This window comes from Dermacentor andersoni, chromosome 6 (genome assembly GCF_023375885.2).
Source record: "Dermacentor andersoni chromosome 6, qqDerAnde1_hic_scaffold, whole genome shotgun sequence".
NCBI lineage: Eukaryota > Metazoa > Arthropoda > Arachnida > Ixodida > Ixodidae > Dermacentor > Dermacentor andersoni.
In genome coordinates, this window is record NC_092819.1 from 64464412 (window position 1) to 64485048 (window position 20637).

Consider the following 20637-nt stretch of genomic DNA (forward strand, 5'->3'; position numbering starts at 1 on the left):
GTGTAATTTAGGTAGATACCAGAACTACGTGTGACACTGGCTTCTTATCACAAGCCCCACTGGCGACCCCAAAGCAGCTGTCACAGCGGACACCTGGAGCAGAGTTCACATTTTCGTTCGTAAATGCTCTTCGCCATTCGGTGGTAATTTCCGCTAATGATATGCCGAGCATCAAGACTGGCTGGAATTTGCTTTTACGTACAATTCTATACGTAAGAGCTTTTTTTTTTTTGTTTTGTTTTTTTAGAATATGGGCCCTGGTTTGGAAGTGGCAGTCAAACTGCCAGCCGCAGCGGAGCGTTCTTAATTCCCTCTTTTTTTTTTCTCTTTCGGTCAGATACTGTTCTGCATAATCTGAGCACTGGATTGATGATTTAAATAGTTGTTCCTAGCTGACCAGTGATACTCACCGTAAGTCAGTCTACTTCGACACTGCAAGATCACTCTGAGCCCCGCTAAGGACTCGTAAGCCCCTATATATGCAGCACCGACCCGTGAAATCAAAGGAATAACAAAGAAAGTTGACATTTGTAAACAACATTTATTGTTCAATATAATGTATATACAATGTGCGCGAAAAAAAAAAAAAAAGATTCTCATAGACGACCGAAAGTAGACGTTTTACGTGAACGAGGCGAAAGAGCTGTTATGTTTTTTTTTTTTTTTGTTCTTGTTGTTGTTTTGTCTTGTTTTTTGTGTGAAGATTACTCCGCTGTAAAACGGCGAAGGTGGATTTAACAGTGCCAGCGTATAACATTTACTGCGGACAGGAGGCATGTTAGCTGCTGAGATGTGCAAGGTTTTTTTTTTTTTTTTTTTTTAACTGCCTGATTGAAACATATAGGCAAAAAAAAAATTTAAAAGCTTGATGGATGACAGCTTGCGGTGAAGATTACCTGGAATGAAGTGATTGGTTATGCCTGCTTTAAGCTAGACCACAATGTTCCATCGGCAAGAGGAATGAACTGTTGCCAGAAACCTTTGATGGACCCTGATAATCTCTAGATTCGTAAACGCAAAAGAAAACGCAAAGGAAATAAGCAGCTTAGAGATGCGTGGTAACTTCTAAACAATGTCATTTCACAGTGTACTGTGATCCTAATATTCCAGGGAGAGAAAAAAAGTTGATGTGAAAAGCATAGGCATAAGATTAAGTCGCCCAAAGCAGTAGTCGTGGAAATCATGTGCTTGCGCTGTGAAATAAAGCATTGGTGGAATGTACGAAGCGAGTGTCCCAAATACTGTGATAAATTAATGATTTGGCAGGCATACCCTTTCGTCGTGGTAACTTTTATATAAAAGCAGGCATCCTTCGCACGCTCGTGCTGTAACTTCTAAAATCGAACTCACGACGCATTTACCTTCATATTCCGGTTGTTTCTTGACGAGTTTAATGATTGCGTCGACTAAAGGAGTTGCAGCAAGTAATTTATGGCTTCCAGGCACGCGAAAACACGAAAATGCACGCTTTTAATAAAGGTTACCGTGACAGCAATGTATGTCTAAAATACCTTGCGCACGATGTGAGTGTGTGAATGCGGAGATTCGTGGCTATAATAGCATGAGAAACAAACAACCCATAATAAGGTTCTCAAACCCAGCAACCAAAGCGGGCATTTGGAGGTGAATAGTTGAACTGCGATAGGCCTATGACCACGATATAGGCCATCCATGTCGGCAAAAAAAAAAAATAAGTAAAAGGGAGTAAGGGTAGAACAAAGAACACCTACAGTAAGCGCACGCGGAAGTGCAGAAAAAATAACGGTGCCCCAGAGCTCACGGGACAACGTAGACGACACATGGAAGAAAGACCATTCAATAAATATTAAAGATTGATAAGAAGCAACAGTGTCAGCTCTTAGGTTAGTCGAAAAAGCGTAAGTTGTGAAGCGACAAGAACGTTTGAGCTTGGCGTAAGGAAGTAAGTGATAGCTCGAGGACTTAGGTTTTACCCGTTGTTAATAGAAAGGTGCATCTAGACATGTTAAGTGTTAACATGGGCCCTTGCTATAGGCAATCCTCAAATTGCGTTACCACCACGTAAAAAAAAAATAATAATTTATACGCTTCTTTTCGCTCAACACCAACGCGCAAAAATTCTAACAATAGTGTAAAAATAAATATATCAACGCACTACAGAGAAAGAACAAGAAAAAAATAAAACACCGAGATTTCGAAGAGTGGGAAGAGTCAAAGATACGAATAGACGACAGTTGTCGATGCAAACTCATCAGAGACGTTTGTTCAGTCATACCCGACAGGATCTCAAGCACAAGCAAAACTGCGTCCCACAAAACGGAGTACGAGCGAAGATGTCCCGTTCTTCCCGTTCTTCCATGTCAGACGTCTGAGCCACAGAGCTAATTCCCGGGTCTTGAGCGTGTCGTGTGCGGAACAGATAAGAACGTTTGAAGTTTCTCTCTGCTGAAAGTGGTGGAAGAAGGAATTCTCAAGAACATCAGACGCTTAGGACAGGCACACAAGCAGAAGTAAATCCTGAGTTCAACGTTCCTGTGTATGGTTGCCACGCTAACAATCTGTTGTGACGTCAGTCGTGACGACAATACTGGCTCTCCCGTGTTCCGTCGATCTCTGTGTCCACTGCACAGAACTATTTTTTTTTCTGAGGAACCAGTTCTTAAGATGATGCTATATGTCGTATTCGAAACACCAGTACGCACATCGATGCGCGATTAACGGCGCGACGTTGACGCTTCTGCTGACGTCGTGACGCGTTCATCAGAGAGAGTGGAGCTTTGGCTCACTGACATGTCGCAGCTTCCGTGGCACGTTCACACAAAAGAAAGGCACAAAAATTCAAGCCCTCGTTATATTGTGCGCCTAGCCGTGTAATCACGAATGCTCCTTGCGCAAAAAATGCACTTAACTATCTTTTAACGTCCTTGCATACTTCGGGCGACCACGAGCTTTCGAAAGTTTCACGAAAGCACGAGCTTTCGTGAAACTACGAAACGCGCGTCAGGTCTGTTACACCACACTCACATTTCTGCTTTTGTCGTTCGGTGACATGGAGATCAGTTCAGAGATGCTGCGAAGCATGGATAAGCATCGGATAAGCATCGGGAATACGTCGTCACAAATCACTCCAGCACAGTTTTGGGGTGGCTGAATGGGAACTGCTCATCGACACGCAGGCCAAATCTGAGGCCGTCATGCTCATTGCTGAAATTATCTTGTTCGCAACTTTGGCAAACTTGTCCAAGTTATCTTTGACCAGTAGCCTCCAATGTAGGAGGAGACGGACTTCGGTATAACTACCACTGCGGAAAATCGGCCGGACAACTCAGTGGTGGGAGAACTATCCCTTCACCGAACCCCATGAGCCGCGCAGTACACTCCCAACATTTTTACTTTGGACGCAAGAATAGAGCAGCCGTTTGGCTTGCCATGCTGGCGCACTGCAGGACTTGTACAGCCTTTCTCCGTGGCCTCTGACGCAGACAATGTTCACTCTGAATGAAAGCAGGTCTGTAGGCTCTACTAAGGAAATCTCTTCAATCGTGCCTAAGATAGCGTAACCAAACAGTAGACTAACCATTATCCGAATGTCGCGTACTTTGTGGTGTTGGTGCAGACTTGGCTACCACATGCGCTGAACGTATTCTCAGAACGAGGACATTGGCGATACATTGCCGGATAGCTGGCTTAACATTACGCACGATCACGAGAGCTACTTGGCAGAAGAAGACGCTCACAACATAACACAACGTGAGAACAGGCCACAATGTGGTTGCAGGTACTCGCTCCAACAATCTCTAAATCGGCTACCGCCTTGAGGTCAGGGGTGATGAGGCTCCGCTGATCATCAAGTTGTAGCCGATTCATTCCTTCGATGACAGTGCTCGTGACAGTTGTGCTACATAAGCGCCTCGGGAAAACTAGACACGATCGCTTAACTTAGATGTCGCGCTCACTTCTCTTTTTCATCTGTTCATAAAGTTGTCAGTATTAACGATCACTAATAGTCGCTGCTAGATAGCCTTTTGTACATATGTTGCATAGAAACCGCGAAGCCAATAGCCTGGCCACTTCGTTTATGTGTGTTCATGGCTTAACGAAGGCTATAGGCACTAGCAGTGGTAAGAGCAGATAACATTGCCTCCGATTTAAGCGGCAACCTCATGGAACGTGTTTTTTTTTTTTTTCAGTGAAGTTTTGGCCTCACGTCGCCCCGCGTAGGCGAAGTGATTTCACGGCACGTGATACACGCGCCATTTTATAGTCACGCGTCACATCTGGTGTCCACTTTAACCGACAACGACGTAGGAAACCATTCGGCCGAAATTATAGCGCAGTTATCGCGAAGCTTGAAATGGACGCGTTGATACCGGGCCTCGCGACGTCGAAAACACGTTGGGAATACGCTGTATGCGGCTGCTACTTTACGTATGTGCTATTCGTTGGTGCGTATTGCCGCTCTACCGTTCGAGCACCTTTCCGACCAGAAACTAGGCAGGTTTTCAGCGTGAAACTGTTTGACAGATGACTTTTGCCATAGAACATCGCGATTTGTGTGTTGCGACGATCAATACTGGCTGAAAACCTCCAGCCCCGGCAAGAGCTTAAGCAAAACGAGACTCTCAAGTTAGGACACACTGCAGCACACTCAGCGTCCGCCAGCTGGTCAGCCACAAACCTAACCATACGAGCCTTCGAACAGCAAGTTGCCTTCTGTGCCTGTCTCGATGCTGCCTTAATCATAGCTGACCGGATAACGGGCGACTAAGTTTTGTTTTGAATTTGAAACGGAACGAGGCCATGATGAGGTAACGTGATGAAGCCTTTAACGCGCTCGCATTGTCAGACATCGGCGTATCGTCGTGCGCAGTGTCCCGAGCAGATCGCGCTGTTACGAACACGAGGCGTGCATAAGAGAAACACACGCCGATGTATGCGTCCGGCCCGGGCGAGCGGATCCGTAGACGCTTGGAGGAGAACTGGCTGAGCTCAGAGGGTGAATTCACTGCATTCGACGTTGTACCACCAATCGCAGACACCCCTCCGCTCGTTGAAGATGGTGCCGTTGGGACAGAGGAAGCTGTGTCTCGCTCCCAGGTTAGGAACTCCTGTGCACATGTGCCACACCTGAATAGAAAAAAAAAAAAGAAACACGAGTGCAATGTTTTATGCGTGACACCGTCGATGCTTGAACTGCAAGTGGCGTCAAGTTCAGTAAGCAAGCGATCCTTATAGACGTACCGAGTGTGATGCAACGGCAAAGTTTCCCTGTCTCTGCGTTTGTTTAATGCGAACGCATTATACGCCCCTCTACGCGAAAATCCGGCGTCGCATTCTTCGGCGCGACCGAATGATGGTCTCAAAAAAAAAAAAAGAAAGAAGGCCGACGGCGCATACAGTAAAAATACTTGAAGAAAAGAACGCTACGAAGTCCGCGTCTTCGTAGCGCTCTTTTCTTGAAGTATGCAAAACCAACTCGCCCACATAAAGCTTCTGCTGCTTCAGAGTAAAAATGCGCCAAAATATGCTTGGATTGATATCACAGTTCTCAGGGAGGTTCCTGTGAACAAAGCGGAGTAACTAACGCCTTTGAAAAGAAAACTTAATAAATTTCGGTCTGGGTGGGAATCGAACCCTGGCCTCAAGGGTGAGAGACCAGCACGCTTAGCCGGCGCCACGGCGTTTTTTCTTTCGTTTTTTTTTCTTATTGCCAGTTACAAGCATCACAGAACAAAAATACATAAGATTAGTCAACGCTAAAACCTTCTCCTGTATTGGAGAACGTGATTTCAAATAAATTTCATATGTAAAAGCAATTCCGAACGAGGCAACCAGTGTGAATGCTTTCTTTGAAATATTGACGCGCGACTCTGGCATTTCGTTTGCATTTCGGACAGCCATACAGACATCTCCACACACTGTGCAGTAGAAGGACACCACGGCGGCTCCGAGGTTCTGGCTGACTAAAGGTGTTCCTATACTCCGTTCCAAACGTAGTAGTCAACGCTGTGGAAGCTACGCAAGAAGTTCAGTCAAGACAAGTTATCACTCCACGCGTTCCGTCCAGGCTTCACTGCGCGCCAACAGCGTTCGCTCGCGCGAGCATGCACATGAGGCTCCTCGCGACGGTTTGCGAATTAAAAAAAACCCGAAAGAACAACAAAAATAAAAATGATCTAAAACAAGACACGTATACCACAGTGTGTTTGTTTCTAAGGGCTAAAACTTATTTAATACTGAGCCTATATAACACAGCTGCGTACAACTGCGGTAAAAAAAAAATGGCTGTGGCTTAGCTAAGGTTAAGCCCAGGATGCGAAGCATACTAGCCTTTATTTTAGTTGTTGAACCACTGTTTAGCCTGGTGAACTGCTGTTGCTTGGCTATATTTGGTTCGGCTAGACGAAGAAACAACTCATGCGTTACTCTGCTTCGCCTTCAAGAGTGGAACGCGACAGCGTTCCCGTCGACCCGCCAAGGGGTGTAAGACAATGGGCTACGGCGCAGCGACTACGCGCCCCGCATTGGACGCGGTGAGCGTCGAGCAACGCAGCGTTCGGCGCGGCAACGAAGCTCGTTTCTAAGGCAACACCGCATTCACTAGAGGCGCTTTTGCACCGCTTTGAAGCATCGTACTCGTGACTCAGTGATAGCGTCTCCGTCTCACACTCCGGAGACCCTGGTTCGATTCCCACCCAGCCCATCTTGCAAGAGTTGAGCCAAAGCCACCTAGAAACAAGCGCAGCTGCTTATATAACGCCGCGAGCGACGGCGCGAGTTGGAGCCCCGTTTCTTCTCTGTCGTGACGTCACGGTGTCACGTGGTATTGAAGGCGACACCGCCGCGCCTGAGGAGCTGGGTTGAGCTCTAGTAATATGCTTCGCATAAAACATCGAACTATATCCAAGTGCGATCGCAGCCACTGCAAGAAGTCCCTCTAGCTGCCACAGCGTTGACTGCTATGTATGGGACGGAGTATAGTTCGTGAGCGCGTTCATGACGTTCCGAGGTCTGCACACGGTACAATGCATTCGCATTCCCACGGGTAAGTAGTCTTAAGTGTCTCTGTCGAACTTCCTTAATTACTTTTTTACCGCGACAGCGTTAAGGAGCCCGTGTCGCAGAAAATCTGGTGTCGGCGTCGGACGTCGCTTCCGCAAAACGATTATGGAACTACCCAGGCCCTCCAAATAACGCAAGAAATTTACTGAACTAATTGACTTTCTCAAGCTAAAATACGTGTAAAATCGTAAACTATGACTTACACACATCCTACAGACATGATAGCTATCGGATTGTAATTTGACTATACGAGAAAACATAACACCGTTACGCGAAAACTCAAATAAACCCCTTTTCCAGCGTTTCTACCATTCATAGACCAGCCTCGGCGTCCGCCATTTTCGCGCGCCGGCGCGCGGGTGTCTTGGGGGCCACGGACCGGCGCGTCCGGTTCCTTGTAATACCTCCAGCTGGCGCTCGCCTCCGCATGAGGCCGTGTTCCTACTAGAAAGCTCGTCTCCATGCATAGTGTTCGTGGCCAGCTTTTCCCGCCAAACATTGCAGTTACATACGCTCCAGTTGCCGAGAAGCGTGAGAAGCAGTCAGGGATCATTGAATTCTATCGCGTTACATTCTTAAAGGCGAAACTGAAGCGTCCTCCTTTTTTTGTGTGGTGAAGTAAAGAGGACTCAGTGACTATATGGCGTTATGCTGTGGAGCACGACGTCGTGGGTTCGACTTCCGGCTGTGGGGTTCGCATAATACAAGGACGCTCGTTTGCTCCGTTTTCGGTGCCCATGAAAGGATGTGATGATCAATACTATTATCATATGCACATTCATATAAGGTGAACTTATATGCATTGACAGTTCAGTATAAAAGTAGTCTTCCAGCTCTATCTCTCAGCGGGCATCGGGCCTAAATATTAGTCATATGGACAGTTCCCCATAAACGACAGGAACACTGGCCTTATAAAATTCGCTGGTTAATTTTCAACTTCGCCAGGGTCATACAGTTCGCGGGGAGAAAGAGATGGTTTGATTCACGGGATACTCCTCTGTGAAGCGAATTAAGAATTATTTGTGTATCTACCTTTCTCTAATAACTAATTCCATTGGCGGAGAGAAGCACATTTAGGTGCTCGAAAAGCGTTTTTCCAAGACCAGTGTCGGAGGCACGAAAGAGTTCTGGTTCTGTGCGAACTCCTCGAGAAGCTACTTTCTAAGCACTTGCCACTGCCCCTGTTCGTCGTATAAAGTTAGATATAGCGGTGCGTTTCAGTGAGAGAACAGAAGCTCTCAAAATTGATCCACGAAAAGTACTGAGGGCACTATGCAATCTCTTGAACTGCTCCTGTCTTCACCATCAAATTTGGTCTAACGGAGCAGTTCAGTGGATGAACAGAAACATTTAACACCAAAACATACACCTCTCCCGGGAGCATTTAGCAAGCACTGAAAACTGCTCCTGTTCGCTCACTAAAATGGGCTATCGTGCTTTCCAGTGGGCAAATGTATGAGCACATTCACGTGATAAAATTGTTCCTACACAAGGCATCCCGTCGCACTATCTCGATGCCGAGATATTCGCGAGCCCTCGCCGATGCATTTAACAGTGCTCGCGTTCGCCCTGCGGACAGCGTAAGCCTCTAGTGACAGTGCTGTCGCCCAAACAGTGCGCATACACCCACCTGGCAGCCGGCCTCGGTGTCGGCGTACATGCCGGGGAACAGCTTGTCATTGCAGTCGAAGTCCGTCGCCGGGATGCGGTGGAAGTTGGGGTAATCGATCCCCGGGATGCCCTTACGAGGTCCCCGGCTGCCCATGATACGCTGCACGCTCTTGCGACCGCCAGAGTCCTGGTGCTTGCGGCCTTTCCGGAAGTGGCCGTCGTCGTCGTAGTCGTTCGTCAGCGGCTTTGCCTGTCAGTGGGGCGCAGAACGCAGCGAACGTGAGATATAGAGCGAGTGGCAGAACATGGTACACAGCGAATATAGACAAACGGGTAATGCGTGCATGTAAGGCGCTCTCACAGATACAACGGGCAGCTTACTTATTTAATAAAGTGCTGTATTAGACTTGACACTCGTTCGAAGGGGCCAGTGATGAGAAATATTGAGTTAGGCAAGTAATTAACTTACACTTCGGGAACACCAAGTGGGTTAGTATCACCACAATCATGGCTTGGAAAGCTTTGCCTGAGAGCAAGCACGCTAGCTCAGGCCGACCTTTCTGCCTTCCCTGAAATAATTTATCTCTCTCTCTCTCTCTCTTGCCCGAAGGGCGAATCACTGATGGTGACAAGAAGGTTTAGCATTGCGCCGATGCTCCTCAGGCGCTGTTCTAGGAACACGAGTAGGCGAAATGTTGCTCGGCGACACAGCACGCGAAGCAACTCCTGCTGCGCCGCAGAGACAGCGCCCCGACAGGCGTCTCAAAACGCTGGCGCGGTGTGGAGCGCCGCCACTGGCGATGCAGGCGTCGCACCTCAGTGGCGCACGTGATCAAACAGAAGGGAAAACGCCAGCGTTTGTTGCTTGAAGTGTACTGTGCGTTCCGCGCAGATTGCTGTACGCACCACCGTGTGGCATGCACACAGCTGCTCAGCGGGAAAGCTATAGTGTTTGCGCGCATAACTCTCGTGCTAGCACCGGAAGTCAGAACGCCGCGATGGCTCCGCCACAGAGTCGACTAAACGGAGAGTGAGGGTGCGTCCACTTACCTGTCCCTCGAGCCTCCGAAGACCTTATAAACCTACACGCGTGGCCCGAACGCGCACCGTCGATACTACGACAGCATGGTGGCGTTTACCGACGGCTTGATGGCGAGGCTCGATTGTCACCGTAATTGCTATCACAATAAAACACCGCGTAACGGAACACGGGTGGCTACGCCCGCGCGAATTTCTTGCACCAGGCCTGCGTGACGTCATGGATTTAAATAAAGCTTGCTGGATGTTAGTTAGTTGTTTGTCTATATAGAAAGGTATTACGTTAAGCTCGACGGAAAACAGGCATTGAACCTAGCAACGTTTGGTGATATTCCCGGCATTAAAAAAAAGGAAAGAAACACACACACACTCACACAAAAAGAAGAGAAACGCTCCAAATATGCGAAAGCACAGCGGAGTGAGCGACGACACCGTGACTACCCCATCGCCATGTTTTTTACGCGAGGTTCCAGAAAGGAAAGCATGGCCAACACATTTTCCGTAAATAATGAGTTCGTTTTCTTTCAGAGAAACGCAGAGTTCTTAACGAGTATCACAGCTATCCAAAGTGATTAAGTGCCTACCTTTAGTCTCCTTAAACACGTGCGAATGTGAATGAAATGTTCAAAAAGAAAATCGAAATAAGCAGTTGGAACCCCAACTCTTGGTCCGTCTTTGACAAATGTTCTGCGCTCCCAAACAAGCCTTTTCCTGCGCATATTTTCTAAAACCTTTGTGTACGCGAAAGTACCGTGGCAGGCACCCGTTTCGACTTACACATACCCTCCTAAACTTCAACCGTCAACACGTACACGTGCATGAATCTCAGCCTTGAGAAACTGGAAAATTTAGTATCCAAATTTTTACGAATAACGTCAGCAAGAGCATTCAAACATTATCTTTTTCTCTTTTATTTCATGCCAATAGAGCACAACCAGTTGGAAGGAATGGTCACGAATCTCTGTTACTCTATTACTTTCACTCCATTTGGGCTAACTACTCATTTATTTACGAACAATTCATTTGATACCGCTAAAATGCCAATGCAAAGGAAGAAATTGTTCTTCCCCTAAAATTAGCACGAAGCCAAAAATGAAGGCTATACAATTTCTATACAATGTCTGCCTCGCACTTGCCCGCGTCACCTAGCTTGAAGGACCAATATGTTTCGTCTGTCCTTCGCGCAGAGTTCGAGTATTCAGAAAAGGCCGAACACTTTTTGAAACACCGATGACACAGCGTATCCGCTCAGTTATAGACGATTTCTATGTTTACACACACACATGTCCCAGAAGGCTTCGGCTCCAATATACTAGCCTACAGATAAGTAGAGGTCTCAAGCCGGCACCAGTTTTGCTGCAGAGTAATAAAGATTGACGAATCGATTTTGCTACTAAGTGCAACAAGGAAGCTGCACACATGACCTCGACGCATTAGGCACGTCCCTTATATCTGAACACATCAAGAACACGTACCTATAGCAAACTATAGAACTAAGCTCTTATTTTTCCTTGGCTGACTTGGCCGTAAGAAAGGCACGGCCGGTAGTTTTTTTGGGGTCGTGACCTCAGTACTGCCACAACGCAGATAAAACAGTCCATAACGGAGGCGACGACGTCAACCGCCGTGCGGAAATAGCTGTGACGTTTCCGCGCATTAACGGGGAAAATGGGGAGAGCACGTACCTTGAACTTCTTGGCTCCGAAGCGTGGCGTGTTCTTGCGGAAGGGGGGCGCCTCGGTCTTGGGCGACGCGTACATCTTGCGTATGTGCAGCGGAGCCTCGGTGGTGGTGATGCGGATGATGGACGGCTTGGGCACGAAGCCGTCCAGCGAGTACGCGGGGGGCCTCGTGGGCTTCGGCTGTCGCAGCTTGAGCAGCGGCCGCGCCGTCGAGGGCTGCGTGACGGAGTTGGGCCGGAACCGGCGCGACGCCGGCCGACGCGGCACGGGCCACGCCACCGCCGGGCTGAAGTCCGACGACGACAGCTCGAAGATGTCCGCCTGCTTGAGCACCGACTCGAGCACCGCCTGCCGCTTCACCTGCGCGCCAGCGCGGCCGCAAGGCGGGCGTTAACAATGACAGACGCCGTTTTCGAGAAAACGTCGGCGCCCGAATGGTAAAATCCAAATCCGGGTAACATTTCGCCCTTTGCTCGCCTGTGTTCTCTACTTTGGTTAGAGAGTACAGACCTTTAAATGCACTATGCAATTAAACATGAACTATGTTTAACCCTCATTGCAGTGATCCTTTCGGAGTGTCTGCGTATACATGTTTTTTCGGGAACTGACGGCGGGCTTCTGTTCCAAAAAATTGAGCCATGGCTTGTTTTCACAGCAGAGCGATAGAATAAGGTACGATCCATATTTTATTGGCTCCGTCAACGGTGATGTTGGCGCCGAGGCGTCGCCGGCAGTTCCTTTTCTCCGATATGTAAATCACGCCCACAACGTTAAAGTTTACGACGTTTACACTGCTGTCATGGTAACCTTCTCGGTTAGGTTGCACGCGTACGTGAACAAATTATCGCCTGGACGACGAAAGAAATCACGGAAGCAGGCTTCTCCTGTTACGTTGTCTTATAGGGGCGAAGCCAGCTTTACAAGTATCAGTCGTTACGTGCGTGCAGACACAGTCAAAAGCAAGCCGGCATTCTCATTCACATTATATCGCTCGTACTGAAATGTCCCGGCTTTTCAGTTCATCTAATTGAAGTTTCCTCAGTTATTTCCACATCAATGTACTCGTATTCAAAGAAAGACGCGTGCAGAAGTCAGCGGTATTGGAGCTGTTGGTTGCGTTAAAATGTGCTAGAAAACAAACGACGCCTGACATACGAAAGTACGTGGAAACTGACAGCGAGAAACATGGCATCATTTATTTCGTTCATTCTGTTGCAAGAAAGCTTATCGTGAGTTACGTCTTTTTTTTTTTTATCTGCAAGTTTTGCGTTGCGTGGTTCACTTACTAAACAACACATACAGAACTCGTGCAAGAGTTTTGACAAAGCATATCATAATTCATATTAGCACTTAGCCGTGCATATAATGCAATAATTGATGCCAATAAACTAGAAGGAAATAGAACCTATTAGAGGTCTGCATAAATGCAGCTAATATGAATGCACAACGTTCTTTAGATATCATTCGGAAGATAAAGGATAGCGTCGAGGTACGAATAGAAATGTGTTCAGAACCACCTTCTGAAGTATTTTAAGGATTGTCTGAAAATAATTAAATACAATTTTGACAGCAATACATGGTGACATCACGGTGTAGTGAACTCGGTGTAACGTAGCCAGCCAGGTCAATGCAACGAACGCAAGCCAATTAAATAACGGATTTCCTTGCAACTTACTAAGCCTCCTCACAATAGGCAATGTTCTGCATTGCGCTGCGACACTGCCTATTCTGTAAGTTTTGTCTTCGTGAGATACAATTTCTTCCTGTGAAGGTATTCTTTTGTTTCCATTGTCATTTATGCCGTTACTTCTATCTATGTTCCCGGTTGCGCAGTATGAAAACCGACGCCGGCCCTGCGTTCGAAGCCAGTAATAATTTTAGTTGTATCTGCTTGAAATTAAATATAAAACAGAATTTTTCGAAAAGAAAACTGCAAATAGCAGTGAGTTGGGCTCTAACTTGATGTTTGCAAGCAACACCCCTTTGAACATAGATTATGTGTGCCCTTTCATATTGGTGCAGGCTGTACGTATATTATTGTTATTGTAATGGCGCGCCTGCTTGCACGTATTGTTCCAGGTTTTTACAAATAAGCTGTGATTATATTCGCTCACACATGTGTGATTTAATGACTCTCCATCCCCCTTCCATTACCATTGCCCTGCAGGCACCTTTATAAGAAACGCGTGTACAAACGATGATGATGATGACTTATATAGAAGTGACTTAGGCGTGTAACCTCGCCACTCGAACAATGTGGTTGCCTTGCCACACACTGATTTCGTAGCACCTCCAGCTCAGTCCCACAGCGTACGAGACACACCTGCAAGTTCTCTTGACGGGGCGTGGTTGGCGGCGGGTCGGGCAGTGGGCTCCTCGTCGTGGTCCTCAGCCTGGGCCGCATAATGGGGAACTTGTCGCTCCTCCTTCTCGGGTTGAACAGGAACGCCGACTTGGTGGCCGTGTCATTGCCAAACTGTGCAGGCTGCAGAAAATTTAGGGGAGAGAGAAAGCGTGTGTGTGAGTGTGTGTTCAGTCAGAGCTGATGAAGTATAAGCCCGATCGTGCCGCTTTCCACTTAGTACAAAAGCTTCAACGATTAGAGGAGTTCTGACGCGACGTGCTCGAGTTGTCCATTTTTCTACGTTAAATCAAGTGCTACGCTTTCTAAGCTCTAGAAAAGAAATACAGCAACTCGTTACAGCGTCGTAAATAATTTACAGCAACACTTACTTCTACAAACCATTCTTGGTTTCGCTACCCAGGAGAACCTAGCAACAGGACCTAGCGAGCCGATGTAGCGTGAAAAAGTGGTGTCCTAATACACGCCCTGGCAATGGCTCTCTACGAGTCACAATATTAAAGAACTGTTACTCAATGGAAGCCGTCTCTGGAGCATGAATTTGAACATCAATGATGACGTCGTTGTATTCATATAGGAGGTTGTGGCCAAGTACGGACAGGCCGCCATTGGAATCTGAACCTGGCAACGTTTAACGTTAGAACGCTATCTAGTGAGGCGAGTCTAGCAGTGTTATTGGAGGAATTAGAGGGTAGTAAATGGGATATAATAGGGCTCAGTGAGGTTAGGAGGACAAAAGAAGCATATACAGTGCTAAAAAGCGGGCATGTACTGTGTTACCGGGGCTTAGCGGAGAGACGAGAACTAGGAGTCGGATTCCTGATTAATAAGGAAATAGCTGGTAACATACAGGAATTCTATAGCATTAACGAGAGGGTGGCATGTCTTGTTGTGAAACTTAATAAGAGGTACAAAATGAAGGTTGTACAGGTCTACGCTCCTACATCTAGTCATGATGACCAGGAAGTCGAAAGCTTTTATGAAGACGTAGAATCGGCGATGGGTAAAGTCAAAACAAAATACACTATACTGATGGGCGACTTCAATGCCAGGGTAGGCAAGAAGCAGGCTGGAGACAAGTCAGTGGGGGAATACGGCATAGGCTCTAGGAATAGCAGAGGAGAATTACTAGTAGAGTTTGCAGAACAGAATAATATGCGTATAATGAATACCTTTTTCCGCAAGCGGGTTAGCCAAAAGTGGACGTGGAGGAGCCCGAATGGTGAGACTAGAAATGAAATCGACTTCATACTCTGCGCGAACCCTGGCATCATTCAAGATGTAGACGTGCTCGGCAAGGTACGCTGCAGTGACCACAGGATGGTAAGAACTCGAATTAGCCTAGACTTGAGGAGGGAACGAAAGAAACTGGTACACAAGAAGCCAATCAATGAGTTAGCGGTAAGAGGGAAACTAGAGGAATTCCGGATCAAACTACAGAACAGGTATTCGGCTTTAACTCAGGAAGAGGACCTTAGTGTTGAAGCAATGAACGGCAATCTCATGGGCATCATTAAGGAGTGCGCAATAGAAGTCGGTGGTAACGCCGTTAGACAGGAAACCAGTAAGCTATCGCAGGAGACGAAAGATCTGATCAAGAAACGCCAATGTATGAAAGCCTATAATCCTACAGCTAGAATAGAACTGGCAGAACTTTCTAAGTTAATCAACAAGCGTAAGACAGCGGACATCAGGAACTATAATATGGATAGAATTGAACAGGCTCTCAGGAACGGAGGAAGCATAAAAACAGTGAAGAAGAAACTAGGGATAGGCAAGAATCAGATGTGTGCGTTAAGAGACAAAGCCGGCAATATCGTTACTAATATGGACGAGATAGTTCAAGTGGCTGAGGAGTTCTATAGAGATTTATACAGTACCAGTGGCACCCACGACGATAGTGGAAGAGAGAATAGCCTAGAGGAATTCGAAATCCCACAGGTAACGCCAGAAGAAGTAAAGAAAGCCTTAGGAGCTATGCAAAGGGGGAAGGCAGCTGGGGAGGATCAGGTAACTGCGGATTTGTTGAAGGATGGTGGTCAGATTGTTCTAGAGAAACTGGCCACCCTGTATACGCAATGCCTCATAACCTCGAGCGTACCGGAATCTTGGAAGAACGCTAACATAATCCTAATCCATAAGAAAGGGGACGCCAAAGACTTGAAAAATTATAGACCGATCAGCTTACTGTCCGTTGCCTACAAAGTATTTACTAAGGTAATCGCAAATAGAATCAGGAACACCTTAGACTTCTGTCAACCAAAGGACCAGGCAGGATTCTGTAAAGGCTACTCAACAATAGACCATATTCACACTATCAATCAAGTGATAGAGAAATGTGCAGAATATAACCAACCCTTATATATAGCTTTCATTGATTACGAGAAAGCGTTTGATTCAGTCGAAACCTCAGCAGTCATGGAGGCATTACGGAATCAGGGTGTAGATGAGCCATATGTAAAAATACTGGAAGATATCTATAGCGGCTCCACAGCCACCGTAGTCCTCCACAAAGAAAGCAACAAAATCCCTATGAAGAAAGGCGTCAGACAGGGAGATACGATATCTCCAATGCTATTCACAGCATGTTTACAGGAGGTATTCAGAGGCCTGGAGTGGGAAGAATTGGGGATAAAAGTTGATGGAGAATACCTTAGCAACTTGCGATTCGCTGATGATATTGCCTTGCTTAGTAACTCAGAAGACCAATTGCAATGCATGCTCACTGACCTGGAGAGGCAAAGCAGAAGGGTGGGTCTGAAAATTAATCTGCAGAAAACTAAAGTACTGTTTAACAGTCTCGGAAGAGAACAGCAGTTTACGATAGGTAGCGAAACACTGGAAGTGGTAAGGGAATACATCTACTTAGGGCAGGTAGTGACCACGGATCCGGATCATGAGACTGAAATAACCAGAAGAATAAGAATGGGTTGGGGTGCGTTTGGCAGGCATTCTCAAATCATGAACAGTAGGTTGCCACTATCCCTCAAAAGGAAAGTGTACAACAGCTGTGTGTTACCAGTACTCACATATGGGGCAGAAACCTGGAGGCTTACGAAAAGGGTTCTGCTGAAATTGAGAACGATGCAACGAGCTATGGAAAGAAGAATGATGGGTGTAACGTTAAGGGATAAGAAAAGAGCAGATTGGGTGAGGCAACAAACGCGGGTAAACGACATCTTAGTTGAAATCAAGAAAAAGAAATGGGCATGGGCCGGACATGTAATGAGGAGGGAAGATAACCGATGGTCACTAAGAGCTACGGACTGGATTCCAAGAGAAGGGAAGCGTAGCAGGGGGCGGCAGAAAGTTAGGTGGGCAGATGACATTAAGACGTTTGCAGGGACAACATGGCCACAATTAGTACATGACCGGGGTAGTTGGAGAAGTATGGGAGAGGCCTTTGCCCTGCAGTGGGCGTAACTAGGCTGATGATGATGATGATGACGTCGTTCCCTAAATAAGTGGAGAAGAGTGCTGCGCGCGCGTCATCGGGTTGCGATAGCGTGCGACAGCCGCAGCGATTGCAGGAACGGAGTGATCCAATTTATCGTGACGCACTGAGAAATCCAACTCGTCAGGAGGTGGGTGTGTCACTACGTCACGATACACTGGCTCACTGCGATCGCCGAGGCTGCCCCACGCGATCGCACACTGAAGACACGCGCACAGGTCTCTTGTCGAGAATACTTTGTAGGGCCGACGCCACCACACCTAGATTTATTGCTACACGGCGTGAGCAAATGTCGCTCTGTCATTGCGTCACGATAATGTCAGTACCGCCAGGACGACGTTTCGCGACCAATTTTAGTATTCAGTTAAAGTATCTCGTGTGTACGGATTTAACTATCTTCAAAGTTATTGCGCGTCATCTCTTTCTTCTTTTAACTTGCGAAAGTTGTGCGAAAGAGTTTGTACAACTTCGGAAATATTTGCCAGTACTACTTTAAGGAAAATAAAACAAGACAGAAGTTCAAAGGAACGTGGAAACCTGAAATGATGAGGGGTAGCCAAACAAGGAATGTTACTTTAAGCGAACGTATCGACAAGGCAAATTGCCTTGGTCAGTTGCTGCCCTGATGAAGACACGTCCCCTTGTCGAAACGTCGAAGCGTTGGCTTAAAGCAACATTCCTTGTTCGACTACCCACCATTACTATAGGGAAAATAAGCACACAAGTATGCCAGCGCGAAGAAAGTGCACAAACACTCAGACTGCATAAACCACTCGCAGTTCACATGCTGGCCGGGGTAAAAAGAAAACTATCGCAAACAGAAGGCACAAAAGGCGGCGTTCCACACTTGTCCAAGCTGTCCCAGGAGGTCACGCAGCGCAAGGAACAAGTCATAATGAACTTTAATTGCTGCTTTGCTAGGAGGTAGCGAAACACAGTCTTGTCATTTACGTTGACAACGTTTATTCACTGTCCCTGTTATTGGTTTCAATATGCTTGGCGACGTTAATCGTATAAATTAACCTTAAACTTTACCTCTTACATCTACATTCCATTGGAACACAGGAGACGGGAGCTTTGCCGGTCCTGCTTTTGGGCTAGTGGGCGTGTGCTATGATGAATAAGCATGTGTATGGTTAAGAAGGCAGCAGCACAAAAACAGGGATGTGGACGACGCTCGACGCGTTCGTTATACAATCTATCGAAATGTGCTGATGACACGGGAATCTAAAATTATTTACGTGCCATGCGGAAGCGGGTAAAGCAAGAAGAAACCAAATAAAATATTCACAGTTTATTTTAATGAATCGTTCATCTTCACAAGTTGAATTTTACACGAGAGACTCAAGATGAGTTTCTGGCGACGCGCAATGACATCACGCGGGTATAGAAGTTGGCGCCAGCTGCTACAACTGGCAAAAATAGTGAGCTGTATAAAAAGGGAATATGAAGTAACAAGCAATTTCATGCAGAAATATACTAACAGACATGCATGTTCACTTTCATGGAGAACGTGAACACTCAACGTAAGGGAAATACAAAAAGCCCAGTTAAGCGCGAATTGAGCAAGAGAAGTACACCCACAACCAGCACAATAACTGTGCACGTAGCGTGAAGTATGGGAAAATTGCAAAACCTGTGTAGCAGGTACGCGTTTTCAGTCAAATAGTTCCTAGGTAATCACGAATGTTTTGAAGAAGCCAACGAGTCAAAGTAACATCCCTGCAACATGTGCACGTTTGGCAGCCGTGTAGCCACGGTGATATGTCAGTACGAATGGACTACTTCCGAATACATTAAATGATCAATGAGTTGAAAGACCAGCCACCTGATGGACTTTGGTGGGCGGGCATTGAAATATTCAGGATCACTCACACATCGTTGCAGGGGAACAAAGCAGGGTATTGACAAAGACGAGAGGAGACACAAGGAAGACACACAATCAGCGCTGTGTGCGCTGTTGAGGTTAAATTCTTGCTGACTTGTCGAAATACAATGTCACTAAACAAGCGTGCACTGAACGGCACACTCGTGCTTAAAAAAAAAGAAAGTTATTCCACCTATTTTTACATTGCTGCCACCAACTGTGAGAGTACTTCGGTTTGTGGTCGCCATATGTTGGCGTGACATTCATATACTTTACATTAACGGAAATAGCCTTTATCACTATAGAAGCACGCGCCGATCAGCAGGCAGGAGGCCAGATAAGTTTATGCTAATGCCTCGGCTCGCACATCTGCGGACTCGACCTTTTCAACACTGCAGTCGTGAAAGGAGCCAGGAATTCTGCAGAAACCCGACACAGAACGTACATGCTGTCTTCACAAGAACTTCTCCCATGAGTCATCCATCAGATACATTATAACTACAGGAACAGCAAAAACAAAGTGCAATCGGTGCTAAGCGTAGAGATTTAATCAGGCTACTGCAAAGAAACGCTTCGGGTCTGCTCGCTTGAACTGCTCGCAAGCTGCCAAACTCGAGAGATATAGCGCGGCCACGTTCCCATATCCTCGTATTCGAAGGGGATTTCAGCTGCTTGCATCATCAAAAGAAATGCGCTCGTGATCCCACGTGATTTCAAACTTCCACGCAACGCTTAACCTCCCCTCTGTGAGGTTAAGCTTAACGCTTAACTTATTGCGGTATATATATATATATATATATATATATATATATATATATATATATATATATATATCCAAGGAAGACAATAGTAAACGTAAGACAATTTAGCCGTAGCAAACATTAGCGAAGAGAAGCCCATTTCGCAAAATGGTCCAACCGGAGAATCATGACACATAACGTGTCGCGGTCAGGTTCAACGTGATCCAGGCGCAGTAAGTGTTGATTGACTGACGCCCAAAGGCAACAGTGTGCATTCGATAGAAGCCGCAATGCCGTAAGGATTAATCTGGCCCGAAGCTTATACAAGATTTCCACTCCGAAACGCCTTGCGCGCTCGAAGCAATAACTCGCGAAGCCGACTGAGCGATCTGCTGCGCCAACGCGCGCGGTATAGTTTCCGAACCGAAACCACATTGTTCGCGCCACGAGTGTGCCAAGGAAAGCATTAGGGAACGCGAAGCGTACTGGACGGGTGCTACCGCTATTGCGATATTGCAAATTTTACACGAGGGTAATCATTAACGCCGGCACGCGATAACCACAAGCCACTCGATCGTCTAGCACGGGCGCACTCGCGGAACAGGAGCGCGTGCTGCCATAATTGGTGCGTGCAAGAGCTGAAAGTTTTCATTGGGAGGTCGTTCCATTGCCTGCATTTAGTAGTGGGCCACGCGCGAAGGCGATTATAGTTTTGCTCTTGCTGCGGTCTAGCGAGGGAGTGCACACGGTGTAGCGTTCCAGCGTAGCCTGGGGCAGTTTCAGTGCAGCCCTGATCACCGCCGATAAGAGGCGTCGGCGGAACTTATGAAGCTCGGTCACGC

General features: G+C 46.8%; 1 protein-coding gene across 1 annotated transcript in view; it reads right to left on the reverse strand.

Annotated features, from left to right (window-relative positions):
- Positions 1-521: 521 nt before the first annotated feature.
- LOC126522739 (uncharacterized) overlaps positions 522-20637 on the reverse strand; it is a 193648-nt gene continuing 173532 nt past the window's right edge. Inside the window, exons 3-6 of the mRNA XM_050171526.3 lie at positions 13696-13857; positions 11376-11732; positions 8672-8902; positions 522-5106 (exon numbers count right to left, since the gene is read on the reverse strand). Coding sequence (XP_050027483.1) covers positions 4969-5106; positions 8672-8902; positions 11376-11732; positions 13696-13857 — 888 coding nt within the window. The 3' untranslated portion in view covers positions 522-4968. The remainder of the gene's footprint in view (positions 5107-8671; positions 8903-11375; positions 11733-13695; positions 13858-20637) is intronic.